The following is an 18,990-nucleotide window of genomic DNA, read 5'->3' on the forward strand; positions in this document are numbered from 1 at the left end:
ATATAGCTGCTTGGGATTTAATATAGATGTGGCGGAAACGTGCTCAGTAGCTATATGTTACTGGCTTTGTAAAGCTAGTTATAGCTGAACGTGCTACATTTGGGGCTGGCTCCTTCTTTCAGCGGACCTAGCTTGGTCTAGATGTTACCCCTATGTTTATCAAAGAGGGTGTTTACTAGTCTGGGTTATAGTATGAGATTAAGGGTGAGCATGAGTATAGTAGTAATAATGATAGTAATAATAATAGTAATACTGATGATGATGGTAATAGTAATGTCAATAATAATAACAATGGTGGTAATAGTGGTGATAGCGACGGCAATGGTGATAGCAACAGTAATGGTTGATGGTAATAGTAGCAATAATAGTATTTAGATAGTATTTAGATGCTACAGAGATAAGTTTTGTGCACAAAAGCCTATTAGTATGGCTTTCAGTAGGAGATGGCTAGCCTTTCTATAGACTTCATTAGACTATATTTTATGCACAAAAGCCTATCTTAGTTTATGTGCTTTGGAAGACAAATGGGATAGAACAGGAAGACAGACAAGATGGTAGGATGGAACAGACAGAATGGACAGAATAGAAGAAAGAATTAGACAGCAACAGAGTAGATGAAGTGGATTAAGTTAAGAGTAGATTGAATTAGTTAAGACCCTAGCATCCAAAAGCCTAAAGGCCGTAAGGGAAATACCCAAAAATACAACGCCAAAATGCATAATTTATGCAGTAGCAAAGTCTGGGCATGTTGGCTCTGTTTGTGACCCAAATGGGTACCCATGGGTTGGGTCGGGTCCAAGGGAAAAACCCAAAACCAAGGCCTGGGTCTAAGATTTGGACCCAAACCCAACCCAATGGTGGGTTGGGTCGGGTTGGGTCTTGGGTCGGGTGGGTTTTGGAGAAGTCTACACCAGGTCCATGTAAATCCCGCAGCTCCACTTGCCGCAGTCAAGTTTTGACGTCAATCTAGGGATTTCGGCCGATGTTTCTCGGCTTTTGTCTTATTAATGGGATAAGGCTGCGGAGACCCCTTCAAGTGATAAGGACATCATAATATAATTGTACTTTTGAAAGCAAATTTTTAGAGCACGTGTCTACCCGTACATGAGACCACTTCCTCGGTAGACTTTAGCTCTTGACGCGTCTGTAGAACTTCCCCTTCTTAGGTTTCCCCACACACAACTTTCCCCTCGTGGCTCAGTTGCTAGCACAAATATTACAGATCGTATGATTGAATAGAGACAATTGGCTTGCTAGCAACAGAAGCAACCATCATGGCCGCCACTTACAATGTGCAAACATACCTGCTGAAAAGAGCAAACATTCAGGACACTATCGTCCGGACAGTATTGAATGAGTTAATCCCTGTGATTTATTTCGTCCCACTCACTGACTCCCTACAGATGCACCTATTCGACACCGGTGCGACCGCCGAGACGATCAATTCTGTTTATACTGCTGAGATCCACCTCGATTATGACGAGCTTCTCGGCTTCTCCCCCGAGGTGATCTCCAGTGAGGCCTGGGCTAAGAGGCTGTATCAAATCCATACGCCGTTCGAAGAAACGCAGCATGTCATTCAGTGAGGCTCAAATTCCACATCTTGTTGGAAAAACCCGGCCCTTAAATAGCCCGGTCCGCATTTGCGGGCCGCTGGCTTCTTAGGGGACCTACTTGCAATCCAGGCTTTTCAAAATGGTGAAATATCCACAATTCGCGAGGTAGCAAGGCGATTTGACATACCAAGGACCACGCTCCAGCGACGCCTAGCAGGCCACCTATCTCGGTCTACTACACGCGCAAATGGCCATAAATTGACCGAAGTAGAAGAGGATTCGCTCTGCAGATGGATACTCTCTATGGATACACGTGGTGCAGCGCCTACGCAGCCTATGGTACGAGAGATGGCAAATTTATTGCTTGCTAAGCGTGGAGAGGCAACCCCGCAGACAGTTGGGACTAAATGGGTATATAACTACACAATAGGTCAAAAGTCTGGGTACACCTCATATATAAGAATTCGGCCGAAAAAATCAACTCCTACAGAAAAGAAATTCTTAAAATTCCAATTTTTAATATTTTTATTTGAGACTTGGTAATAGTACAGATCAATAGATAAACTTCTGATTCTTCCACTAATATTTAGTGTAATATCCCCGAACGTTATAGACAGCCTTACAGCGCTTAGTGAACGACCTGATCAGGCTATCAATGGTTTCTTGAGAAATATTCCACCACGCATGTCTCAATAAATCATGAAATTCAGTCCAGGCAACTAAGGAGCGGCCTGTGTGTCGTAAATCAGGGCGCAGTTTAAAAACCTCGCGTTTAAGAAGGAACCAGCAGGGCTCGATTGGGCTAAGATCAGGGCTATGCGCAGGCCATTCCATAACATGAATTCCATGATCCATAAAAAAGTCTTGGGTGGTCTCCGCAGTGTGAGGCTTTGCATTATCTTGCTGAAATATCATCTCTGGTGTATAATGACGTAAAAAGGCCTCTTCGAGAGCCCATGGGTAGGATCTAGCCGAGTATCCACCACGAGGAGCTTCAGAATCGCGTTTCATAATGACTAGGTCTGTACGACCACCAATCCAAATGCCAGCCCAAACCATTTGCGCAATATCTCGGCCATGATTAGTAATATTTACCAAGTCACGTCGATAGGCCTCTGATGTAAGTCGAAATACCCATTGAATTGTTGAATTTGACCGTCTTTGAACTGAGCATTCATCGCTGAATACTAAGCGTTCTAATTCATTGAAATGACGCCATTGACGTGTAAATTCACGTCTCTCAATAACATCTTCCTTCTTTAAAGGGATTCGACGGCGAGATTTCCATTTATGGATCTTATAGCGACGTAAACATCGATAAACAGTTGACCGTGAGATGCGTAGACTGGTCTCTGCAATCAGGGCTGCCCAGCTCATTCTAGGGAACCGACGACAGACCCGATAACCCATAACGTGTAGTTCGATCATTAATTGAAGTAGGGCGCCCTGAACGATGACGTGACTTCATGTTGTTGTGTTCCTCATAGCGTTTCATTGTTCGATACACAGTAGTACGGCTGATTTGAAGATCACGCGCGATTTGAGCTGGTTTATGACCCAATTTAACAGCTGGAACGATAGAAGAACGTGCCTCAACAGATAATTCTCCATTTCGCGGTCTATTTCCGCTAATAACGGTGCCAAAAGCTCTCATTTTGGTGGTGTTATGATTTTTTGAAAGTGATGGGTTGGAAAAATTAAAGTTCTACGGAAAAGTGTACCCAAACTTTTGAACAGGTATGTATATCCAACGGACACCTGAGCTTGCTACACGTCTATCACGTCTATATGAATATAAGCGTGCTTTATGTGAAGATCCAGCTACTATAACGGAGTGGTTTAACCGTGTGCAGCAAGTTATTCTTACGTATTGTATCCTTAATGAGGATATTTATAACTTTGATGAGACTGGCTTTGCTATGGGTATGACAAGTACATCCCATGTTGTTACACGTGCTGAGTACTATGGGAGAAGACGCCTTCTTACATCAGGAAATCGTGAGTGGGTTACTGCTATTGAGACAATCAACAGTCGTGGATGGGCACTTCCACCATATATCATCTTTAAAGCAAAGATGTTTAACCAAGCCTGGTTTTCAGCCGAAACCCTACCATCTGATTGGCAATTAGATGTTAGTGATAATGGCTGGACTACCAATCAAATTACAATGAATTGGCTCCGGAATCACTTTTTACCCCATACAAATACACGTGTGTATGGAAAGTGGCGGCTTTTGATTATGGATTGCCATGGTAGCCACTTGACACCTGAATTTGATCAAATATGCGAGGAAAACCATGTCCTACCATTATGTATGCCAGCCCATTCTTCCCATCTTCTTCAACCTCTTGATATTTGGTGTTTTAGTGTGATAAAGCATACCTATAGGCAGGCTATCCAGCAAAAGCTTCGATATGGCACACACCATATCGATAAGCTTGATTTTCTTGCTATATACCTATCTACCCGGGACCAAGCTTATAAGCCAGCTATAATTTCAAATAGCTTCTTAGCAGCTGGTTTAATTCCGCTTAGCCCGCAGCAGGTGCTTGAGAAGCTTGATATAAAGCTACGTACGCCTACACCACCCCCTAGTAGCGGAAGCAGTAACTTTACCCCCCATACGCCCTACAAGCCTACCGATATCCGACGACAGGCTTCATCAATCAAAAGGCTATTGAAGCAGCGGTCATTACACCTCCCAGCCCAGCTAAAGAAGCGCTTGAGCAGCTGATTAAGGGATGTGAGATTGCTATGCATAACGGCGCATTTCTTGCTCATGAAATTGAGCAATTACGCGCTGAGAATGGGCGGCAGGCACGTAAGCGTGCCCTACCTAATAGGCAGATGGCCAATAAGGGTGGAATGACTGTGAGCGAGGCAAGCCAGCGCATACAGAAGGAGGAGGATATAGTAGAAGCAGAGCGGGTGGTAGATGCAGAGCGGCGGGAAGCTCGAAAAACGGCCACTGGGAGAGCGCTGCCAAAGTGTACAAGTTGTGGAAATATTGGACATAAAAGGAATACTTGTCCTAATTAGGATAGATGTTATTTTAATTAATCATCTTTGTTGTTGGTTGAATAATACTATAAAGTATGCGTTGGTAGGTAGAACGGTGGCCCGCTCGCTTACATGGCCCGCTCGCTTACGGGATACGTTATTTTTACATCTTAGATTTAGCAGAATTGAACACACACACATCTGTACAATTGAACCCCATTGGGTGCCACATTGACAGAACACGGGTGCAGAACTAGCCCAATTTGGTTAGTTCAAACCACTATTTAATGGAGAGCTCTGATTGGTCGAACCAGAATGGATCACATGACTGATCAGGTGATCTCCAGGCAGAATTTATGTGCGTAATTATCAGAATGAGAAAACCAGACCTGTTGAGACATCCCATTGGCGACCGCCTACTGCATTGGACATTGTAGTCTGTCACACATGCTGCTGAATAAGCCTTTATTCTGACATAACGTGATTCCCGGTTACCCGAGCGTCCCGGTTACTCGAGCGATGCTCCAAGAACTTCAAATTTCCTACTTTTTCAATCTCAAATTTCAACACCAAAACACAATTAAATAATTAAATAAGTTTAGTAGGACATTTAGAATAGGTATGTCCTTTAGTTCCACAACCAGAACAAGTGACCTGGCGCCGTATGATAGACACAGGGGGTAATGGAGGCTCTACCAGTGGCTCCGTAGCACCCTCCGTTGTAGATATATATTGCCTTCCACCATCTTTTTCTTCCACCACATTACACTCAATCTCTTTCAAACTTCGCAGACTGCCTTCATGCGAGATCTGCTTTTTACTAGCAGTCCTCTTGTTCACCTGCTTCTTATTGGCTGTCTCTAACTTGGCGCAACGATCTTGGATAAAGATGAGCTCATGAGCTAGTCGAATAGTCATATCATGCGACCGGTCAATAGCTCTTTTAAGCGGCGAGGTCATAGTCTCTGATGAAGGTTCAAGTCCTTTCTTGATCCTAGAATTCGTTTTTTGCAGTTTCGAGAGGCTCCAAAGTGTATCGAGATCACTAGTACTGCTAGAAGATCCTGGTCGTGGCTCAGGTGGTTGAGATGATAAAAATGATTCAAGCTGAATATTAAGCTTATCTAGTACATGATTAGCATCTAAAGGTACTAGACCAGCACCTCTAAAGCTATTCTGTATAGTCTAAGCTTTAAAAGCAGCTTCTTGGGCAATAGGATAGAGTTAAATAAAGTTATCTTTATCAATAGAATTGATACCAAGACGTATCTCTTCCATAACAAGCCCTCCATACACCTTTTTCAAGACTGCAAAACACCCAACATCAAGAGGCTATAATAAGTGAGATGTATGAGCAGGTATACAAAGAGAGATAACATTATTCTCTTTACAAATTTTATCAAATTCAGGTGTCAAGTATGATGAGTGTCCATCTAGAATTAGCAACATATATTTCCCTTTCCGTATAGGAAGATAAGGTAAAAAATGCTTTTGTAGCCAATCAACACCAATCTCATCACTTGTCCATCCATTAGGACTTTTGTTCACACCCCAAAGTGGTGGCTTTTGAAACCAGCGCTCCAAAAAGACCTTTCCTTTGAAAATAATATATGGTGGAAGCACAACACCATTAGCACCGATATACTCAATAGCAGTGACCCATTCTCGATTCCCAGGTTGTAAGACACCTCTTTTGCCATGATATTCCGCAGAAGTGATAATTCTTTGAGTTGAATTGATTCCCATAGCAAATCCAGACTCGTCAAAGTTGTAGATATCATCAGATGTGATACCATATTTTTTGATAGTATTTTCAACAAGTTTAAACCAGGATAGAATGACTTCAGGATCCTCGGAAAGAGCTCTCTCATAATTATACTTACGAGAGAGACAAGAGGAAAGGGACTGGTGTCTTTTGACAAATTCTGTGGTCCAATTCTTGCCAACTTTCGGAGGGGGGTCAGAAGGTGTCAATCCACGCGATCGGAGTAGTAAGTTGGCCATATCTCTCAACATAGCATGTGTGAGAGCTGCTCCTCGAGAATCCATAGAGAGTAGCCATTTTTCCATAGACTTCTCTTCTAAAAGAGTAAATTTATGGCGAGGATGGCGAATTTCATCCCAAAATTCTCGCCCATTGATCCGGTGCTTCAAGGTTGAGACTGGGACGCTAAAAGCGCGTGCTGCAGCAGCAGCCGAGGGATATTGACCATCCTTTATAGCTTTAATAGCTAATAATAGGGGTCCCTCTTGCTGTACTAATTTTTGAGATCTTTGAGAGCGAATTGGTGGCATGATTAATGTTTAAAAAACTTAGGTTGCTACAGATGTGATTTTGTTTGATGTGTCGCTCGGGTTACCGGGACGCTCGGGTAACCGGGAATCACGTTATAATTTTTTAGACTTTACCTAATCTAGTAATCTTAATTATGAAAAATACAAATATGTTTTGGATTACAGAGATTATAATTATAAAATAAAAAGAATTTAAGTTTTAATTATACAAGATCAAAAGATTTAAAACATAAGCCATACTATAATAAAAAAAAGATTAGTATCCTCCTTGAGATAAGTATGAATGACCTATGTTTCAAAGCTCCCTCGCCCACTATTAAAATGCATCACGAAGATTATTAACATCAGCTTGATTAGCACCAATATCTGTTGTTGCATCTATAGCAAGCTCCATAAAAAATGATCGAATAGCCATTTGCCAAAGAATATATCCATTATCCTGTGGTTAAAGTCGAAGAAATAACCGCCGATTGGGTGCAACAGGTCCGTTTGGGAGGACATTCGCCGGTGCTGTAGGTACGGCTGGCCCTAGAACCAAAGGAGGTGCGGTTAATTGAATCTGTATTTGCCGTCATATAGCCATTAACCTTTGATATTCTTGGATTTTCTCAGTATTCCCATCTGGCTGTTCTCCTGTATGTAAATCATACTGCTTTGCATGCATTTTAACAGCATGATCCAATGCTAAAGCAAGTTTCCCGGTCGCTTCAGGTACTTTTGCAGCGGCATTCGGATAGTTTACCCATACGAATCCAGTAGCGAGAGTTGCTCCAACACCAGCAGTTCCAGGTACAGTTTGTGTTGCCTCTGCCCATCCAATTATCTCTTGAAAATCCAGCCAATCTCCCATCATTCCTTCTTACCACTAAAACAAATTAGTTTTAGAACTATATATGAACCAAGGGTAATACATACCTAAGTACAGTAGCAATTAGACTGGATACAGTTAGTACATTTCTTTAAATTAATATTGGTATATTGACAATTCATTCAAAAAACTGTAAGGGCTAGACCTCCTGCCTGGAATGCAGGTTGATCGGTATATTTAAACTTGTAAACTTCTCTATGAAGACATCAAATATAGGTATAAATCGATAACCGTGGTAGATGGATAAAATGGATTTGGATAGGAGATGGTAAAGGCTCCGGAGGTCCTGGGATAACGTTTAAACCAGTAAGGAGAAGAGCAGTAGCGTCTATGGTTTAGGGGTGTTTCAGAGGTAGTTCGAAGGTGGTTTGGAGGTGGTTTAAAGTTTTATCAAGAGGGTTTAAGTAGTATTTTGTAAATAGAAATTGGAGATGGTAAGAAGGAATAGATTTAGAACTTAGGGATTATAATGATTCTTATATGTACAGAATATTATTAGTAAACAGTAAAAAATTTAAGATTGGGTGATTAAACAAATGAAATTAGTAGAAATAATATTTGCTTTATCTTTGAAAGAGATTTATTTCCGGTTTAAACCAAGGGCTACGTATAGTTAAATCATAATGTAAAGGAAGAAATAATAAAGATATACGTATAAGAGATTATAGGGGTAATAATATTTTATTAAAAATTATCAGATATAAAATCGGAATTAGATATTTCCGCTTTAATCTATTTTCAGCGTGGGGAAGACAGGACCAAAGGTGATGACGTCACGCAGAGGATGTCAGCTGAACAGGGGCACCAAGCTACAGGGAACCCTTCGGAGGAAAGGGTAAAGATAAGACCAAAAGATCAGACAACACGGATCAGATGGAATGACATACGACCAAGCTGGATCCGAACTTAGGATGGAATGGAAGGAAAGAATCAAACAAAGATACAACTGATCCAAAAACGATTGAATTCGATGCTAAACTAGCTAAGGGGTAAGATCAGGTTTTATAGAACTTTAGACTAAACAAACATGAGACCAAAGGTCTCAGGATATGGGACGAAAGGGCTACGGAATCCGAAATAATCGAGTCCTTTCATCTCATCTTGCAACCATTGATCCTAACAACGGGGCTCGGGTTGCGGATCTTCTCGGACGAGAGAAGATCATCTTTGATCTGATAGATCAGATCAAAACCATATCATTCATTTCGCAACGGAAATGTTTGATCGCGGGATGAATTAGTCAGCATAACCTTTGGACCAAAAAGGGCCACTTTTCATCCCAGGAATCCAGGCACACAATCAGCCTGAATTGCTGACAATATATCTATTCGATGGCTAAATTCTAAAAGAGCTCTATGGAAAGTTATAATAAAAAATATACTTATTTTAGGATAAGAAAAGCTTGTAGAATATTATGAAATGACTAATGGGAAATAAGGTTATCTTTATGCTACTATAACTATCTTAGCTTCTTCTCGTAAACTATAAGCTTTTTAAACTAATATATAGTGTGGAGATGACGCTAACTGGGCTAAGGAGTATAAGCGCTTTATACGTGAATAGTATATGGAGTATGCACGAACCAGCCCTAATCCACCTACCTCCAGACGTCTAACACCCTAAACTTTTCTTAACCGGCTTCTTTACTAATCTTCCACTTAACAAAATACTAAGGATAAGCTTACACGCTATCTCTAAAGTGGAATTATTAAGGCTAACCCTTATACTTAGTAGCGGAACCACTCTAATGATTATCTAATTCTAGCCCGAATCGCCCGTGATACACTCTATGTCCTAGCTACTGGAGCAGGTGTTAAGCGTATATTTAATTATGTTTAAGATTTATGCTATTACCGCTAAGGTTCTCTAAAACCGGAGACTATTAAGGATCTAATGTTGTATATATGCTCAACCAAGTTTGAAACAGAGGAGGATCGATTACAGTTCATATGTGATTCAATGCTCGAGGAACAAGCAGCCATTGGATCCTATGAGTATAGTGATGAAATTGAAAATCCAGAAGAGGAAGTGGAGGAAGAGATTTAAGTGGATGATGTATTTAATTATATCAGTGATGATGATGTAGAGGAGGTTGATGAAGAGGTCTCCGTCATAGGAGATTCAACTCCAGGTCTACCATGCAACAGACCTAAGTCACCCTTGAAACGGACTCAGGTTCGAAGGAGTGTCTATGATGATGATAATGATGATGATCATCATCATCGACTCCCTAAACGACAAAGAAAACCTCCTTCTCAGGCTCCAGGATTTACCATTACACAGTATTAGATTATTATCTTTTTAATTTAATTGTTCTTTTAAATTTACCTTTCTTTATATACTTGATTCAACGATACGAAGTATATGATTTAGATCTATACCATACCCTTCTCAAACCCTTCTCAAACCCTTCTCATACTGCATAATGTTTTTTAAATATGCATATTATACATGCTCCACTTTTCTTTTGCCCATGGGTGCCCATGGGCCAGGGTCCTAGCCCATGGGCTGTGATGGGCCAGGCCCATGGGTTTTACCCATGGGCTTTGCACAGGTCTAACTATGTTTGTATCAGACAATTGGATTCAAATGTTCAAATGTTTAGAGGCATCCCCTTAATTCCCTTAAGCTCACCTATACTGATGAGACTGCACATGTGACATAAACTAGCACTTGAGAATCATGATATTTGAATCAATTGATATTTATCGGTCTTGAGAAATGGATTAAGGTATATAAGGAATACGGAGATGGATATTATGATTTCTATTCGATACCTATGCACATCAATGTGTTGATCATCTTGACACTAGTATAATCTCGGAGATCAATACGGAGTAGTACGGAGTACAATGGAGTATCACGGAGTCTCCAGAGTATTATGAAAAGGGGAAGTGTTCAAATGAAATATTTTGTATTTCAAGGTGAAACATTTGAAACCATTTAAAAGGATCATAATCTATTTTCCGGATCTTTGACCAATTTGCGTATGTTCGGGGCTGAATCCCCACTTAGTCCATCTCTTAGCAAACCATATACGGTGAATGTGGGTCAACGTTGATGTACATTATAGTACATTAATACGAACTATATTAGTTAACTGTGGCCGGATCCCTGGAAGACTTGCTGTAGCATTATTAATTTCGCATACGTGCACGAATGGAAAGAAAAAAAGAAATAGAAATTAAATGAAAAAAAGGCAGAGAAAAGAAAGTAAAAGGAAAGAAAATGAAAAATGAAACAAAGTAGAGATTGTTTACTCGGTGGGCTGCGCAGTCCCTAACAGCGCTTGTGCCTGGTAGAGTTGCTCGTCTATGTCTTGCAATTCGGCATCAACCACCTGGTTTGCCATTTCCAGATAACGGATGCGTTTAATGGCCAGCGTGATGATCATGCCGCGGTCCACCTTCCCGTGTGCCGAGGCATTGTGGTAATCGCAATCCGCTTCAGTGCCAGCGAGATGATTCTCTTTGCATTTGATGCTATCCAACAACTTTTCAAATACCTGCGACAATCGCTGCCGGTATCGCACCTCGGCGGCATAATGTCTGCGGAGCGTCCTGGGTCCCTTGTCGCTGCTGAACTCAGCATTCACGTTGGCAGAGAGTGGAAGATGTAGGCAATTCCCCTCATGGGAAGAGTTGTCCATGGTGAGAGATTCGCAATCCACTCTGTTGGTGGTGCTATAGAAGGTAGATTGTTGTTGCTCGGGGGGCGGATAACAATGATATACATTGTCGAGAAACCTCAGATGACTGGTAGAAGACATGCTTGGTGTTGTATAGTGGTATGTAAGCATGGATGTATTGTATGTGTCGCAAGATCTGAGACGAAAACATTTTCTCTCTGGGGAAACACAGTAAATAAGGTGGAATCTGGTCTGATCGGGGACTGAACGGCTCCTCTATTCTCTACTATTTATCGTGAATATCCTTTGTAATGATACCTGTTTAGCCGATATGTCACTTACAACTATTTTCTGGTGGCAAAAACCTGGTTTTACATACAAAAATCACCAATTCCCCTTATAATGATTATTATTAATCTACGTTTTATCTCTGATACAGTCGATAGCGAAATCTGCTTCCACCCTACAAGGGTGGGAGTGGGGACGTTCTGCCGAAGCGACGGATCTAAAATTCCTATGAGATTGGAGCTACTATACAAATCTAAAATATAGCATTTATTGGAGGTAATGGAACATGGAATTAACTGTGCCAAAGCCTACACAATGGGACCATCTGAGTGTCTGACTCTCAACCCTCAAATTGAGGGTAAGGATGGAGGGTCTAGTGATGTCTAATACTCACAGACTTTCCACTCAATTCGGCCCAGGTTTATCTCTACTAACGAAGAGGCTGAGGTCGTGTCACAAATGTGAGCCACTCGGGGATCTATCTTTCTTTCCCTGTGTACCCCAGGGTAAAACGCATAGTAAATGCGACCTCATCACTGGCTAATTCTTTTTTTTTTAAACTACGATCTTCAGATGCCTACAAAGCGCAAAAAGAATAGCAGCCATCAAACTTCCTCCAGAGGGACAGGCACGCCAGCTGATGGCCAGCTAGTGCGTTTCGAACACAGCCGAGCAGGCTGATGAGCACAATCCCAACATTTCCATTACCCCTGAAATACTGTCTCCGACGTTTTCCCCGAAGAATTATTACCTGCCAGACGTCGGCGGCAGTATTTCTAAAGTACCAGCCCTAGTTATTTCCATGGCTACCGCTGATCTAACAAGTACACGATGACCAGAATCTGGCAACATCAGAAGCAAACAGGAACAGAGGAAACCACCCCGCTTTAGATGAGAAGAGAAGCCGCTCCGCCCGACACGGATCTGGAACAGCGGTAGGTTGGCCAATCATCATATCAGGGGACAGAGCCGGGCCGCGCCGGTTGGAAGCTGGCCAATAGGGGACCCGGAAAATGCACGCAGTACGGCCCCACCCCCTAGCCCCCTAGCGGACACGGTGTGGAAACAGTTTTATCGGAACCGGTATATTTAATACTTTTGGAGAAGCTAAGCGGGGGCGGTGAACAGGACCGTATTTAGTGCCCCTCCCGGGTTTCCCCAACTTTCCCTCCTCTTTCCCCACCTATCAGTTACGAATCAACTCTACTATCTTGGTTATTATTCCCCACTTCTCCAATCCTTAGGAATTGTATCTCCTTAATCTTTTGGGCTGTATTGTTACGGTCCTCCTTCGGACTCCTTCAACGGATTGGGAATCACATCAAGTGATAGAACCGGGCCGCTCCGGTCGAAAGCTGGCCAATAGGGACCCAGACGGTGCTCCGGTCGGAAGCCGGCCAATGAGGGGCCCGGAAGGTGCACGCCGTGTACAGCCCACCTCCTAGCGCTCCAGACACGTAGGTGCGCGACCCACGGGAATTACAGTGGCGTTAAAAATATTTTACGTTATGATTTTTACCGCCTTTATCTCCGCCTTCCAGATTAGGCTCAGCTCGAAAGTAGAGGGATAGATAAAATAACAGCAAAATGCGTAATGATATCGATATTGGGTTCTGGCGATTCGATTTAATATTTGATTCAAAGACTCACACGTTATATATATACTCTGGATGCTATGTAGGTTGTTGGATTTTTTGAATGTCCTGGCAGAAAGATAAAGTGGCAGAATAAAGGTGGCAAATATCATAACGCAAACATTTTTAACGCCATTGTACGTTCCCGAGGTTGGCTTGGGAATTATGGAATTACGTTACGTATCACCTCGTCTCAGAAATGACCTTCCATCGCTAACTAGCTCAACAGGAAACCTCCTTAGCCTCAATCCTACTACCGTCATCTCGGGACTTGTTGTTCTGCCGCAGATGATCGAAATGGACTCCATTCATTGCCCGGAGGGAGAAATGAACCTCCAGCTCTGACCCTTTAGTCGAGGCAATCATCCCTGTATGGTAAGCACGCACTCTCATTGGCTACAGTCAAAATACATAAGTCCAGCAACTGACCGTCTCCGTTTCCTTTTTCCCACCCTTAGTGCCAGCAGCGAAAGCAATGCTTGGAATATATTCAGCAATTAATGATGAGTATGGGATGTGGGAAATGCTCGACTTCATCCGACCAGGTGCCTCCCTTGCATCTACAGCCTCTGCACTGGCACTCTCAGTCGCTGACATCAATCCCTGGCTGTGTTGGACTGGATGAGGCAGCTGGAAAAATGCCATCAGTCCCGCCCTCACACGTAGATCTACCAGATTCAGTGGAGGAGACTCTCTGGCCGTTCTTCCAAGCTCCAAATATGCAAACAGAGGAGACAACGTTTGATCATCACCAGTGTGTGTTCTTCTTCCCGTTTTGGTGCAGGACCCTCAGGTCTATCGAACATGAGCTAACGTCACGACGTCTTCTCGCTCACCTCAGACTTACTCAGCGACGGATGCTCGCCCAACGAACCACCAGCATGTGTTCAAAGAAGAGCGTCAATAACGCCGTCGCATCCAGGTCCAAACCCTTCCAATAGTGTGGGAAGCCTTGAAAATCTTGGTCCACCAGGTGAGAGATCTGGTATCTTAATAGACGACTGATGTCGCAGGGTTCTAACGACACCCGCTATAATGGCAGGCCAACCCATCTCCAACCAGAAACGCCACTATCAGGTCGAGAGGAATTATCGCAAACGACTGAACGAAAAGATCAAAAACCTGGCGGAGGTCATCCCGGGATGGTCACACACCGACCCGACAACTCTCACCACGGAGAACTCCAAATCGATGGTGTTGGAGAAAGCGATTGCCTATATCACGTGGCTAGAAGGTGAGCAGCAGAAGAAGCAACGCGCATTAGAGGCCAAGAAGGAAATTGCCAATTCTTTGCATTTTCTCTTCCATTAGAGAAGCCTACTGGATCCAAATGCGGACGGCTCGATGGTAAGAGGACGCTTTACATCCTTCACATCTGATTCATCTATTAACGCTCGTCCCTCATCCCGTCCCTCATAGCATCAATGAATCAATCAACGAAGCCGTGCGAAACCGTCCATGTCGAATGCCCTAGTGAGCAGAATCCATTCTCACTCCTGCCTTCCGCTCGATCTAGAACAGGTGTTCACCTTGGGCCATATCAGTTTTTGTATGTAGGAGGAGGTAGTATCGATCGTGGTGAAGGTTTGAGAGTGAAGCGCTGGCGGTGTGTAGCAGATTAGGTGAAAAATAGACAAAATATATCCCTAGCCAGCTAACAGTTTAGCTCGCTAAATGGCTCACCCTCCTAGTTGATTACGTTTCTCGGCACTGTGTCATATTTTATTGTGGGTTGGGGATCTGAATTATTTAACCTGATCGCAGGTTACGGATGTAAAGGAATCAGCGTGGGTCTGAGTGCTTTCGTAACGTAGAGGGAGTTCTATAGCTATCTAAAGGGCGGATATAGTTTCCCCCTTAGGGCTAGCATGGTCCGATTACAGGAATCGTCGTACCACCAGTGCTCCCATCCAAGGTAAAGTTAAATAGCTCGGTAAGACACGAAAGAATCATTAGTTATAGGCGGTGGCCTGACACCACCGTGCATAACTAGACCTTTATAGCGTTGTATTGCTTGTATACCGCTAGCGTTTCTACTCTGCTCTTGCATTTCTCCCGCCGATACGAAATTGCATCTTTTCTTTCATCGAGCCTCAAGTTCTATTCACAGCTTAAGTTACCGCCGTCCCCATTTCCCTCTTTCCCTCTTTTGCCTTCCTTTGTACGTTTCCAACCATTCAAAATCCATAACAGGACAATGGGCTCTCCTTCCACCTGCTATGACGTTTTAATCCTCGGCGATGGTCCTGCTGGACTGTCTGCAGGCCTGGCTTTGGCCCGCGGTGGCCGTTCAGCGATCTTCCTGACCTCGGGATCATATCGCAACCATGGTGTGACTGCCCTCCATAATGTTATCGGACACGATGGGGAAAGTCCCGCTCAGTTTCGCGCCGGTGCCCGAGAACAGTTGTTACGGAAGTATCCAACCATCAATGTGGCAGAGGGGCATACGATCGTTCACGCGAGCCAGGAAAAGCTCCCTCTTCATGGTGGCGAAGCGGCTGGCTTCCGACTCCAGTCAGCACAGGGTCAGGTATTCTACGGGCGAAAGCTGGTCTGGGCCGCCGGGGCACGCGATTGCTTCCCAGAGGATCTGGAGGGATTTCAGGCTTGTTGGCCGTCCCACATTTACCACTGCCTATTCTGCGATGGGTTGGAGAAGATGCAACTGGACGCCGGAGTCGCCGTCCTGGCATACCCCTGGAAACCGATCTATGGCTATCTGGCGCTACAGGCCGCCTCATTTAAGCCCGCACGGGTGGTGATCTTGACCAACGGTGTCCCTGTGACGGACCAGCTAAGGGAAACATTGAAACTGGCCTGCGCGATGGGATGCACCATCGACGACCGACCGATCGGTCGGCTCCTTGCCCCGGCCACGGCGCAGTCTCAGTCCCAGGTCCCCCAGGACACAAGCTCGGTGACCGTCGAATTTGCAGATGGGAGCTGGGACAAATTCGCCTTTCTGATCAACAAGCCCAAAACCGACATTGTCTCCAAGGATCTAGCAACGGAGCTGGGACTTGAGCTAGAGCACTCGCCGCAGTTCGGCACCACCATCAAACGCCGGGAACCGTGCGGCGAAACTAATATTCCTGGTCTCTACGTGATCGGTGATGCCGGAACCCATGCCAAGCAGATCGTCGTGGCCATGGCGCAGGGTATGTACGCAGTGGACAGTCTGTGGGCTGAGTTGATCACGGAGGATGCTCAAATGCAGGTCAAGAAGGTGGAAGACGCTACAGGTGGAGGGGTTTCCTCAAACGCATTAGTTTAGCTGTCATTCTGTGCTTCCCACACTCTTCTCAGAAAGGATATACAATCAACATTCCCCCTGGAGGTATTATGGATTAGCTGATTTATTTGACTAGTAGATAGAAAAAATTCCCATGAACCCAACCCCTTTATCATTACGGAGCGTGACAAAGACTAAAATTTCAGGTCAGAAGCGATAATATGGCTTCAATGGGGAAATCTTGCAACCATCAAATCACCCTCACTCTTCTTCCTACTGAGAGACTCTAGACCCCCCTCCCCCCATCTCGCCCTCAGAGTATCACAGTAATCATCCAATTGAAAGCGCCTGAGCAGTTTGTAGACCCCGTGATAAGCGCTATCCAGAGATCCAGATACCCACCCATGACTGAGACTGGCCCCCTCGCCAACTATATAAAAGCGACCATTTGCCGCCGGCTGAATGAGGGCCGGGTAGAGGTTCATGAATTGGCTTGGCCCATTTAAGACAAATGCGCCTGTCGCAAAGGGGTCACGAGCCCAATCATAGCTCTTATGTGTCATATAAGCCCTTTGCAGCTCTGGCAGCGTTATGCAATGCCCATGCATTTCCGCTAGATTGCGAAGGACCAGATCCACAAGTTGTTCTTCCCCCTCGGGGGAAGTCTCCGCGACCAGAGCCCCCATGCGCACTGCATCCTGAGACCAGGTGTAAGAACACAACAAGACTGCAGGCTTTGCATAATCGACCGGTTTGACCTTGGGGTAGACGCAGACACGCACCGGGAGATCGGTTTTGCCCGCCCCGCCGTGGACGATTCGGCCATGGACGGCCCACCAGGGATAGGAGAATTTGATGGCAATCTTCACCGAATGATCGTAGTGCAAGCTGCGGATTGCCTCCGTCTGGGTCGGAGGCAGACCCAGCTCTCGGAGATCAATCCCGTTGCAGAGCTCCCAGAGTCGTCGTGCTCAGCACCGCAGTGTAGTCTCTGGTGGAGGTTTCTCCTTGCACCTGGACCTTCACGGAGTCGGTCGACCGTTCATAGTGTATCGCTTCAACCCTTTTATTCCGCTCCGGCTGGTGGCTCACCCGACTGAGAATTGCCTCGATCAGTCCGATGCTTCCGTTTTGTACCGAATACCATTTGACGTTCGGTGCGGGATAATTGAAGAAAAAATGGTCCATCACACAGTCAACCAAGGAGTAGTCAACCAGTCCGGTGGCACTGGAAGTTAGTGTCAACAAAGGTCCGTATCTTGCACATCAAACACTTACCTGCACATCGTTTCAATCCATGCAACCGTAGCAGCGTCCAAATTACTGGGTTTATTATCAGACTTAATACACTGAAATAAAGGAGTTGCTTGAGCTTGAGCATATACCGTTCGAAGAGATATTGCCGCAATGTGTAGTGATCATATTGAAGCAAGAGTTGAAATCCAGTATTAAATTCCTTTGCTAACGCAGAAGTAAATGGATGGATTGCTTCCGAGAGAAGTCCGTCGGCTTCTTGATAGACACATCTATGAGACGGTGTAATTTCTCTTAGTAAGCTTGTTTTTTTCCCTTTCCTTCACGTCTCTAGTTGGGTTAGGTGGACATACCTATCTGGAACCTGACCCCCACGTGATACACTGAAGTTGAAAGGATCGACTTCGGCTGATCTTTGAGAATCACGAATATGCAGTACACCGTTGAAGAATTCGGGGGTATTTGCTCCAGAATAACGAAATGGAACCAGTGGAACATTCAATTTGTCTATCAGATGAAAGAATCTGTACGCTTCTTAGACCGGCAAAATGAGAGAGAGGAGGGGATTTTTTGACCTTTTCATGGGAGGGATTTCTGGGAACCTCATAGCCCCAAGATCTACATAATCACCAGGAGCATCAGAGAAACGGTGGGTGAGAATTCAACCCCCGACTCGATGGGAACCTTCGAGGATGTCATAGCTTAACCCGGGAATGCCAAGGTCATCAAGCATCAAGGCGATATAGAGGCCTGCAATTCCCGCTCCAACAATCCCAATCTTTAGAGGACGGCAATTGGTCAGCTGGCCGTCCATCACGCTCTGACCTTTTTCTACGAGCTTTGTGAAATGCTCGTGCGCTTCATTACGCCCTGGCCACTGACGGCTGCCATGAGTGGCCCTAGGAGATGGATTTATTTCAAATGCCATTTTTTGGAAGTTGAATTTTGGCAAGTAAGCTTCCGAACCCCTGGAGCTAATTTTAAAGCAGATTGCATACCATTTGTTTATCCGGTTATTGCTGGTCAAAGTCACACTTTGAACGCCGTATCTAGAAAATATGTACCTATCTCCACTTAGCGGGAGTGCCTAGGTACTATGTGGTGCCACGCCCCACGTGGTACCACTGTTTATTCTCAACACGGTTTGGTGCCTGGCACTAAGATCAGAAATTGGCATGCAAGGTGGGTTCTGCTTTCGCTAACCGTGGTCCAGACCCGGAAGCATTAGTAA

General features: G+C 44.4%; 6 protein-coding genes across 6 annotated transcripts; 3 read left to right on the forward strand and 3 right to left on the reverse strand.

Annotated features, from left to right (window-relative positions):
• Positions 1 to 1,274: 1,274 nt before the first annotated feature.
• On the forward strand, positions 1,275 to 1,586 carry N7483_007359 (uncharacterized protein; the record flags this gene model as incomplete). The annotated part of the gene is made up of 1 exon (XM_057090796.1): positions 1,275 to 1,586. One exon carries the CDS (start codon positions 1,275 to 1,277, stop codon positions 1,584 to 1,586), a length of 312 nt encoding a protein of 103 aa, XP_056945537.1.
• A 9,390-nt stretch (positions 1,587 to 10,976) lies between these two features.
• N7483_007360 (uncharacterized protein) lies at positions 10,977 to 11,369 on the reverse strand (the record flags this gene model as incomplete). The annotated part of the gene is made up of 1 exon (XM_057090797.1): positions 10,977 to 11,369. One exon carries the CDS (start codon positions 11,367 to 11,369, stop codon positions 10,977 to 10,979), a length of 393 nt encoding a protein of 130 aa, XP_056945538.1.
• Positions 11,370 to 13,492: 2,123 nt separating this feature from the next.
• N7483_007361 (uncharacterized protein) lies at positions 13,493 to 13,915 on the reverse strand (the record flags this gene model as incomplete). The annotated part of the gene is made up of 2 exons (XM_057090798.1): positions 13,493 to 13,666; positions 13,700 to 13,915. The coding sequence occupies 2 exons, from the start codon at positions 13,913 to 13,915 to the stop codon at positions 13,493 to 13,495; spliced, it is 390 nt and encodes a 129-aa protein (XP_056945539.1).
• A 390-nt stretch (positions 13,916 to 14,305) lies between these two features.
• Positions 14,306 to 14,581, forward strand: N7483_007362 (uncharacterized protein; the record flags this gene model as incomplete). The annotated part of the gene is made up of 1 exon (XM_057090799.1): positions 14,306 to 14,581. One exon carries the CDS (start codon positions 14,306 to 14,308, stop codon positions 14,579 to 14,581), a length of 276 nt encoding a protein of 91 aa, XP_056945540.1.
• An 886-nt stretch (positions 14,582 to 15,467) lies between these two features.
• On the forward strand, positions 15,468 to 16,547 carry gliT (thioredoxin reductase gliT; the record flags this gene model as incomplete). Its single annotated transcript, XM_057090800.1, has 1 exon — positions 15,468 to 16,547. The coding sequence occupies one exon, from the start codon at positions 15,468 to 15,470 to the stop codon at positions 16,545 to 16,547; it is 1,080 nt and encodes a 359-aa protein (XP_056945541.1).
• A 185-nt stretch (positions 16,548 to 16,732) lies between these two features.
• Positions 16,733 to 18,687, reverse strand: N7483_007364 (flavin monoamine oxidase family protein; the record flags this gene model as incomplete). The annotated part of the gene is made up of 6 exons (XM_057090801.1): positions 16,733 to 17,458; positions 17,484 to 17,733; positions 17,784 to 17,828; positions 17,891 to 18,031; positions 18,113 to 18,266; positions 18,426 to 18,687. The coding sequence occupies 6 exons, from the start codon at positions 18,685 to 18,687 to the stop codon at positions 16,733 to 16,735; spliced, it is 1,578 nt and encodes a 525-aa protein (XP_056945542.1).
• Positions 18,688 to 18,990: the final 303 nt, after the last annotated feature.

This window comes from Penicillium malachiteum (assembly GCF_028827825.1).
Source record: "Penicillium malachiteum strain IBT 17515 chromosome Unknown utg000003l:1.0-4950554.0:1.0-4952489.0, whole genome shotgun sequence".
Taxonomy (NCBI): domain Eukaryota; kingdom Fungi; phylum Ascomycota; class Eurotiomycetes; order Eurotiales; family Aspergillaceae; genus Penicillium; species Penicillium malachiteum.